This window comes from Carlito syrichta, unplaced genomic scaffold, assembly GCF_000164805.1.
Source record: "Carlito syrichta isolate Samal-C Ts95f unplaced genomic scaffold, Tarsius_syrichta-2.0.1 Scaffold132543, whole genome shotgun sequence".
NCBI classification, from domain to species: Eukaryota; Metazoa; Chordata; class Mammalia; order Primates; family Tarsiidae; genus Carlito; species Carlito syrichta.
This window is the reverse complement of record NW_007076639.1, coordinates 8,227-18,040: the sequence shown is the minus strand read 5'-3', so window position 1 is coordinate 18,040 and position 9,814 is coordinate 8,227. Positions and strand designations below refer to the sequence as shown.

The 9,814-nt window shown below is 53.4% G+C and overlaps 1 protein-coding gene across 1 annotated transcript in view; it reads right to left on the bottom strand.

Moving 5' to 3' along the window:
* Nucleotides 1–9,562, bottom strand: part of LOC103250756 (TBC1 domain family member 2A-like) — a 21,058-nt gene extending 11,496 nt beyond the window's left edge. Inside the window, exons 1-4 of the mRNA XM_008049348.2 lie at nt 9,095–9,562; nt 2,446–2,556; nt 1,128–1,312; nt 10–94 (exon numbers count right to left, since the gene is read on the bottom strand). Coding sequence (XP_008047539.2) covers nt 10–94; nt 1,128–1,312; nt 2,446–2,556; nt 9,095–9,562 — 849 coding nt within the window. The remainder of the gene's footprint in view (nt 1–9; nt 95–1,127; nt 1,313–2,445; nt 2,557–9,094) is intronic.
* Between the last annotated feature and the right edge of the window lie 252 nt (nt 9,563–9,814).

Genomic DNA, 9,814 nt, shown 5'->3' with positions numbered 1-9,814 from the left:
GGAGCGCACCTCCAGCGCCTGGATCTTGGCCAGCAGCTTCAGGTCTTCCACCTCGTAGTCGGGCACCGTCAGGAAGCCGTATTCATCATACTCGCTGCCGGCAAAGTCCACGTGTGAGCCCTTCCCTGGGCAAAGGGAAGGGGTGGGGAGGGGGTGGCCTGGGCCAGGCTCCCGCCCTCCCCTGCCCTCACTGAGGGTCAGCCGTGCAGCTCTGGGCAGGCCCCTCCAGTTCTCCCAAGCTCAGTTTGCCCATCTCTATACTGGGTAGAGGAACCCCTGCTCTACCCCTTGAAGACCCAGCAGGATCCTCTGCCGTGAGCTGCTAGGGCCTAGGCAGAGCCTCGTACATATAAGTGCTCAAGAGACATTTCCTCACTCATTCCGCCAACATCAAGGACCCCCTTGCTACCCATGCGGCCTCAGGCCCAGGGAGTCCAGAACCCCACTCTCCACGGCAGGTAAGCCCAGGGATGGATGGGAAACAGGCAGACCAACGACAGGTGCAGGGTGAGCTGGGGACCCACTCCGGATGGCCCTGCATCTACTCGGCCTTTCCCTGCCCACCACATGCCCCACATGTGCTATCTCACTCAATCCTGATGACCCTGCAGAGCAGGGGGCTTAGCCCACGTCAAAGAGGCTGAGTATGCGGCTCAGAGAGGTAAAGGGACCTGTTCAAGGTCACACGGCGAGAGGTCTAAGGCCGGGGCTCCTGCCACTGGCACCAGAGCTCTAAGGCCGGGGCTCCTGCCACTTGGCACCAGCCTCCACGGGCCTTCCAGTACAGCCACATGCCTTTCTGCTCTAAGTGCCCTCGTCCAGTGTGTTCAGGAGGGCGTCGTGCAGAGGAGATGGCCAACTCATCTCCCCTCCTTCCCTGTCTGACAAATGCTCCTGGGAGGTGGCCAGGAGAAGTGAAAAGGCCTCTGGCGGAAGCATCCACAGGGCACTCTACGGCCACAGTGAGGGGGCTGCTCCGCTAAGCCTGCGCTGCCCCGGCTGCAGCCATGTGCTCCCGGGTCTGACCCAGAGGCAGAACAGGCGCTGGGCTCACACGCGGTCCCCTGTCAGAGGACCGTGGGGCGGGGTCCCGGGGTCACGCAGGCCGGGCCTGCCACTGGGCTCACCTGATGGGGCTCAGCTCCACGCTGTCGGTGGCCTCACCCGCCTCCCACTGCAGCGCCTCCTGGACCAGCTGCTTCAGCAGCTCCGTGCACTCGCTGGCCTCATCCCCCACGGCCTCCTGCAGCCTCCGCAGCCCCGCCAGGTACTTGCTTTCCACCTGGCAGTTCCTGGCTTGGAGGTAGGCACACTGCAAGAAGGGCGGGGCTGGTCAGGCCACCTGGATGAGCCTGGGCCTCCCTAGAGGCCCGAGCAGCACAGGCCTTCTAGCTCTCGTCTGCCCCCTCCCGACTCGTGGACCTCCTCCTCTGGGAGAGGTGGGCCCAGAATGCAGCCAGGCAAGCTAGAGTCCCAACCCAGGTCGAAGCTGGCTCAGAAGAAAAAGATGAGGGATGTGTAGGGACAGTACAGGCTTTTATGCGGCCTACATTGCCATCCTGACTTCATCACTGCTACCTGGGTGGCCTAGCGCATGGCAGGATTCTGGGGAGAATCAGACGGGCCGGTGTGTAAAACCCTTGCCAGTGCTTGGCACGGGGCGAGCTCTCTGCTGGTGCTCTGGCCACAGGGTACCTGGGAGGCACTGTTCTGTGCCCTCTTCTGCCCGTGACTCTTTCTGCTCCTTTCGCATACCACGTCCCTCCCACTTGATGGCCTGCATGTACCCTCTTCCCTTGCTGGGACACTTCCCTGGAACGCCCCTTGCCTTGAACTTCGCGTTTCTATTTATTCAAGCTGGACTGGCTCTTTGCCTGGAAGGTTTTTCTCCACTGTTTTCCTGGATAACATGAACTCACCTCCTCCAGGAAGTCCTCCCTGACTCTCTTTCCTTTGGGCCCCATGAGCTCAGTTGCATCTTTTTTTTTTTTTTAAAGTCAGGGTCTCACTCTATTGTCCAGGCTGGAGGGAATGTAGTAGCAGAATCATGGCTCACTGTAGCCTCAAACTCCTGGGCTCAGGCAATCTCCCACCACAGCCTCCTGAGTAGCTGGGACTACAGGCATGAGCCACCACATCCGGCCTCCAACTGCATCTTGATTGTGTTCAACTCCCTCACTAGTCTGTGCCCTCCATGGGGGCAGGCACTGGGCTCTCTGGTCTCCATAGTCCTGCACCATAGCTGCCCAATGGGCACTGCTGAACAGGTGATTCGGTCGGCCAGACCACAGGGGCCTGGGAGAAGACGCTGACACTGGCCCTGCTTGTAAGGGGTCAGTCCAGAGGGAGAGCAGACAGGTAATGAGGGTGAAGTGGGGGTGGGCAGTGTGAGGATCAGAAGAGTGGCCAGGAATGGAGATGGCAGAACAGGGCTCCCGCTCATACCTTCGTCAAGAGAGCCTTCTCCTTCTCGGCCACCTTTCTCCAGATCTTTGTGACCTGGTGGATCTCGGAGTTGAGGAAGCAGTTCTGAGTCCGGTAAGCTTCCATGTCATCCTGGAGAAGAGAGCAAAGCATTTTATGAGTTGGACCATAAACATCTCCCCGGTCCTGGGAAGTAAAACCCTCAAACAAGCTGCCAAAGCTTCCTTTCTTTAGAAATTCCCAAGAATGGTAACTGAAAAGCAAGAATGAAAGAAAAAAAAATTACCCATAGCCCCTTTGTCTATTCTTGATGTCAGCATGATGTGGTGGAGAGAGTGATAGCCCTGAGTTCAAGCCCTGGCTTTGATGTCCTGGCTTGGAGGCCTCAGGCAGGTTACTGACCCACTCTGACCCTCTGTTTCCTCATCCATAAAAGGGACAATTACCAACTACCCCACTGGGCAACTGGGAGACTAAACTGAGATAAGTGTGATAACACTAAGTACAGGGACCAAAACATAACAAGTGCTCAAGTGTTCTTTGTTTTAAAAATCAACACATTTTATTGTCTATTTACAATTATACTATATAAATTTTTTTTTTTACTCAGTGTTACTTTGTAAATACATTTCTATGTTGCTACATAAGCTTCCCAATAATCATTTCTAATGTCTGATGATGATTCTATTTGGTGAATTTACTATAATTTACTTATAAACCTTTTCCTTTTTTAAAAAAATTTGAGCCCTGGGTGTTTGCAGTTGGTTTTTCATTATGAATAATGCCGCAGTGAACATCTCTGCATTTTCCCTTTGCAAGTTGCCCAGTGGAGGGAGTGAACTTCCTGTTGCTGGGGTATACAAGAAGAAACAGACAAGTGCTGGGAAGGTTCAAGCAGGGACCTGAGCCTCAGAGAAGGATCAGCTACGGCAGTGGCCCTCAGTCTTTATTCTGCTGGGATGGACACCGCAGAAGCCACTGAGTCGCATAACACATGCTCACAGCTAGGCCTGACAATTCCAGGGGATTTACTGACTGAAACTCAACTCCCCTCTCTCCCTCTCAGGGACTGCACTGGGCTGGAGGTGAGTGCGAGAGATGCTGCAGTAGGGGTGACCCAGACAGGCCCTATTTATCTGGAAGTGAAGAATACCACACGTAACCCGGGGTGCTTCATCCCCAGGGGACGGGTCATATGCACCCAGGCCACAGGCTGTCCCGGCCCTCTCTGGGCGGGCATTCACTTTGGCCAAGGTGGTCTCCAAGGTCCTCCCAGCCCCAAAGCTCTGGCACATGCTCAGGGTCTGCTGCCCTCGGCCCAGACACCGACACGCTGGGGCCTCTTCTCAGGGCTCCCACAGCTGAAAGTGAACGGCCCAGGCAGCCTTCACCACGCGGCCTCTCACCACTGCACCAGGGCTCTCGGTGGTGTCCCTGGCTGGCCACCTGCTCTTCCCTCTCCCATGCTGGGCCTGGGCTGAAGGCTGTGCTGCCATGGAGTCTGCTCTCTGCCGTCCTCTGGTGGGACCCAGGCAGTTCCCACCCCCTGGCCTGTCTTCCTCTTCCTCTCCAGCCCTATCTCTGACCCAGATCAAGAGCCAGGATGCCTTTGGGAAATGCACCTGTGTATGCTAGCTGCACTCTGGGCAAGCTTCCACCTGTCTCCCCTCCGTGACCTCCATTTCCTATCCTTATATAGCAGGGACGGTGGGACTGGTGAGAATCTTCCTGTTTGTGGTACCAGGACCGACTTTCTGTGAGCATCAGGGCTTTCTAGGCCACTCCTTGCTCCCATGAGTCTTACATTTCAGCATCTGGAGATGTCGAAAACATCTACATCGGAGAGGCTGTGTAGATCCCCTGCATTACCCCATCACCACCCCACGCTGAGCACACCCTCTTGTCTCATCCTCCCAGCAGCCCTAGAAGGAATGCTCCTTCATTACTCCCAATCCCACAACTAAGGTCAGAGGCTCTGAAGGGGTAAGTCACTTTTCCAAGCCCCACAGCCAGTATAAGGCAGAGTGTGGAGCTGGGCTATCTGACCCTAATGCCTGGAAACTACTGCGCCCCTGCCAGACACTGCCTCAGCTCCCCCACAGCTGGAATCCGCCTAGACATCCCTGCTCTAGTCTCTGCCCTTCTTAGCTATCCTTCGGTCTCCTGGCTGCAGGCACGCAGGCTCTGTGACTTCTACCCGCAGGCGGCATCCTAACACATGGACGATGCCAGCAGTGCCCGTGTACTGGTGCCGCCTGGTGATCGGGGCACAGATGCTGTGGGCACACGGCCTGGCCGTCAGTCCTGTCTTCACACTGGGCCCCTGGACAGGTTACTTATGCTTTCTGTACCTTGTCCTCTCATCTGGAAAATGGGGATAATAACAGCACATGGAGTTGCTGGAGAATTCAGTTAGTGAATATGTGTGAAAGGCTCAGAAAGGCAGCTGGCACGAGGCAAGGTGATGTGAGTGTCTTCTCCCTCACTGAGTTCTCCAGCAACTCCAGAGCTCCTGTTCCCAGCCTGCTTCCCCTTGAGCAGCTGAGGGGGTACTACTCGACAAGCCCCCAGGCATGGGAGGAAAGGAACTGCCATGACCTGAGGTCCTACTGTGTGCCCCCCCCCATTGTTCTGTTTAATCTTTGCCATAATGTTGTGGGATAAGTATTCAAGTACTAGAATTCCCATTTGACAATGAGGAAACAAGCACAGAGAAGGTAAGTTACCCACAGCCCCAGAAGAGAGAGCCTGGGTCAGAGACAGCCAGAACCAAGTCCAGGTGTTTCAACTGTAGCAGGTGCTCAGTAAACACCGTTGAGTGAGAGCAGGCCCAACTCCAGTGCTGGGGCCCACTCGACAGCACCGCTGGGGCCTGCTCCTTGATGCCACCCCTTCCTCATCCCAGGCCTAGCAGTTGCTCACAGGTATTTCATTGTTTTTGCTTTTTTTTTCTTTTTAGAATCAGGCTGTCACCCAGGCTGGAGTGCAGCGGTGCCATCATAGCTCAATGCAGCCTCCACTTCCTGGGCTCAAGAGATCCTCCTGCCTCAAGCTCCCAAGTAGCTGGAATTGCAGGTGTGCACCACTACACCTAGCTAATTTTTAAATTCTTCGTAGAGGCAGAGTCTCGCTATGCTACTCAGGCTGGTCTTGAACTCCTGGCCTCAACTGATCCTCCTGCCTTGGCCTTCCAAAGTGCTGGGATGACATGCGTGAGCCACCATGTCCAGCCACTCACAGGTATTTCTAAGGCTTCCAGCCCCAGGGCAGCCATGGTGGGGGGATGGCATCTGGGAGGCACAGTGGGCAGCTTGGTGCCCTACCTTGAGTGCTCTTCTTGGCTCAGAACTGTAGGAGGAAAAAGAGAAACCTCAGAAAGAGAAAAATCACATGACAGTCACCATAAGAGCGAAAGGAGGAAAACACTGGAGAATGAAGACCAGGGAAGAAGAGAGCCTGCCTGCCTTTGCAGGGATCAGGAATCTGGGAATTTTCTCTGGGACATGCCCATGGACTAGGCCCTGTGCTCAAGTGTGGAAGGGCCCTGGACGTGGGGGGCCCAGTTGTGATGCCTGCTCGTGCTGCCTGACCAGTCCTTCCCCTCGCCTGGCTCGGCTCTCCCTGCCAGAAAATGAGGGGGCAGACGAGATTTATGAGTCTTTCCAGCTCTGATATTCAAGAGCTCAGTGATCCTATTCTCACAGGACACTGCTGGGGCCTGCCTGGTCAGTCTCAGTAACAAGCGGGCATTTCCCTACAGCTGGGAGTCCTCAATCACAGGGCAAGCAGGACACGTGAACACTCTCTGCCCCCAAATTAAAAACAATGGATATTTGAAGCGTATTCTAAGACCTAAAGAAGAAGAAACTCTAGGTACATGCAACTCTCTGAAGCATAAAACACTGGGCCTCTGAGGATCAACTGCAAATGTGGTTAATGTGAATCACATACCCAGAGTCTCCTCATATTTGGTCTTGTTGATAAAGTAAATTCCAGAACATGTAAATTCAGGGACACAGTCCGTCTCTTAGGTGAGTCCATGATTACAGTCAAGACCCAGCAGTCTGGAGCCATCCAGCTGATCTGTTTTCTGCCCTCTGTGCCTTTTATTGGGGCTTGAACAGAGGATTCCAGAAGGTGAAGAGAAAGACACTTAGCCAGGGGTAGGGCAGGGTAGGAAAGCGATAGAAGCAATTTTAACTGCAGTGTGGAGGACTGATGGCTTTCTGACAATCACAATGCAACTGCATTTGAAAGATTTTGCTTTGCTTTAATCCAAAATAATCTCTGATTTCAGACTAAATAAGGGAAAAGACTCAAGGACAGGTTATGTGGTTTTTCAGGCTTTGCTTTAAGAAAGGAAAAGGAATCTGGGTTCACATCCTCTTCCTGTATCTAACAGCTCTTTGAGGTAGGACTGGTTGGCCCATCTTAAACAGAGGAGAGATCATTTGCCTAAGGACATACAGCTAGTGGGAGGCAGAGCCAGGATTTAAACACAGGTCTGACTGACTCCAAAGCCTGGGCCGTGGCCACTGTGCAATACTGCCCAAGGAGAGTTTCTTTTAAAAGCCTCCTGATGTATTTTTTCTTTTCTTTTTCCACCTCCCTCACCTGGCAGGTTCTTGATACAGTAGCATGGAATGACCTGCGTGAGGTTGCAGGTACCTGTGTATAGTCATGTGTTGCTCAAGGGTCTGAGAACTGCATTATCAGGTGATCCTGGTGTTGTGCGAACATCCTAGAGTGAACTTACACACTAGGTGTCTACTACACACCTAGGCTAGACGGTAGAGCCTATCGCTCCGAGGTTATAAACCTATACAACATGTTACTGTACTGAATATGAAAGGGAAATGCAACACAGTGTGTCTAAACATAGGAAAGGTAATGAGTCGTGCCAAGATGTTACAAAGGCTACAATGTCACTAGGCCATAGGAATTTTTCAACGCTATTATAATTTCATGGACCACTGTTGTTGACTGGAATGTTGTGATGCGGCACGACTATACATGTGTGACTGAGTGGCAAGGTTTGGAGCAGGACCTGTCTTGGTTTACATGGCTTCCTTGAGGGACAGTGGGGGCCATGTGTGCGCCCTCTCTCGGTGGGATGGCTCCCGTCACAACTCTCTAGAGAGGAGACTGCAGCCCACGGCAAGCAACACAGCTCAAATACAATGGGGATAATAAGTTCCGGCTCCCTGGGGCACCACTGTTCCTCAGGAGGTGGGACAACCTGGGGAGAGACAGGGAGAAAAGGAGAAGGAAAGGTGGGCAGGGATGGTGGCAGTCGCCAGAAGAGGCAGCAGAGTCAGCAGACGTGAGCTCCAACCCACTTCTAGCTCCCCTACTTCTTTAGCACACGACCCTGGGCACCTCCTTAGCCCCTCTCAGCCTCAGCATTCTCAGGGCTAGTGCAAGAAATAAATGTGATGTGAGTAGGGCACCGAGGATGATGCCAGGCATGCAGTAAACATTCCATACATTCTGTAAATGGGAGCGGCGATGGTTGCTATACCATGAGCAAGCCACAGCCAGTCGCAGGTCCCCTATGCTGTGCAGAATTGCCGGGGGAGGCCACCTTCACCTTGGGGCTCCCAGGGGCACCAGGGTGGCATTAAAAGAGGCTGACTGGGCCAGGCCCCAGACCCAGATGGTCTTGGCTCTTTCATCTCTCATTTGATAATCTAGAGACACCTTCACTTTTCGGCAGCCCAGGACATCAGGAAAAGGTCAAATGTACTGGCCTTCTGGTGAGGAAAGCGAGGAAGCATAGAGCAACATTTCCATCTACAAGGGGGACCCCCAAAAACCTGAAACTTATTAAAAAATTATGTATTTCTTTTTCTTTCTTTTGAGTCGGAGTCTCACTCTGTCGCCCAGGCTGGAGTGTAGTGACACACTCCTGGCCACCACAGCCTTGACCTGCTGGGCTCCAGTGATTCTTCCGCCTCAGCCTTCCAATTAGCTGTAACTATATGACACCAAGCCCAGCTAATCTAAAATTATGTATTTATTCTTACATGTTTAAACTCCAGTCACCTTCAAAGTACTCTCCACTTGCTACAATACACCTATTGAGGACCTTTTCCCACTGCTCAAGACAGTTTTTGAACTCATCAATTTTGATGCCTTTTAGTGCTTCTGCCATCTTTTGTTTCACCTCTTCCACATCAGCAAAACATTTCCCTTTGAGGACTTTTTTCATCCAGGGAAACAAAAAAAGTCACTTTGGGCGAGACTGGGTGAATAGGGAGGGTGGGTCATGAGGGTCATGGTGTTTTTTGTCAAAAACTGCTGAACATTCAGATGGTGTGGACAGGTTGTGCTCATAAATCAATCACCATGAAATGGGCAAATGCATTGAAAGAATCTCCAAAAAAAATTCACTGAAGCCAAGCACAGCCTCTCATAACAAAGCTAGCTAGTATACTGATGCCGATAGGTTCCTCGAACACTTACCTAGCAGAGGAAGCCTGTACTAAAAGGGCCCCACCCTCCAAAAGATAATTCTGGTTTATTTGGGGGGGTCCCCTTTGTATTTCCCATGTGAATATTTCAATATAAAGGGTCAACCCTGCTCCATCTGGAAAGCCCTCAGGGTCACGAGCACGCCCTGCCCAGGGCCCAGGGAGAGGGTCACAGGCCCTAGAGGGAAGGCCCCTACCTTCAGGTTCTCTATCCTCTCCTGCTGGCTCAGGAAGTCCCTGTCGGCAGCATTGGGGGGTGCAGGGGGCTGGTCGTGGGGATGCGTGAAGTCCTGGGTGACCTTCTCCGAGAGCTTGCAGATGACCTGCTGCTTGGCCTGGTTCTTGTCCATGAGCAGCTGCACGTGCTGCTGGAGCTCCTGCACCTGCTGCTCCCGCAGGCTCACCGCGTGCACCAGGCCCTCCCGCTCCTGCTCCAGGGCCTCCACCCGCTGGCCCAGCTCCATGATCTGCCGCACTTTGTGCCGCACCAGCTCCAGCCGGTCCTTGTCCTCTGCTGCTGCCAGGTACGCACTGGATGCCCTCTTCTCCTGCTGGGCAGCCTCCAGAGCCTTGTGCAGGATCTTCACCAGCTCCTGGGCAGGGAAAGGGAGTATTGTGTGAGCTGGGGGAAGGCCCACTAGGTGCCAGAGGCGGGCATGGGTCATCACCAGTTCTTCTAAACATCCTGGGAGGTGCCCTGTGCCACCGGGGACATCTCATGCCACCACTTCCTCTCAGTTCAAGAGAGGGTTTGCTGGGTACGTGGGTTCCCAGCTCAAAACCACATTTCCCAGCCAAGTCACAGTGTGGCCAAGTGACTCTTCTGCCTCAATGGGAAATGAAAAGTGATGCGAACATACCTTTCTATCTAGACACATGCTCCCCTGGTCCAGTTCCCTTTCCATCTGCCTGGGAAA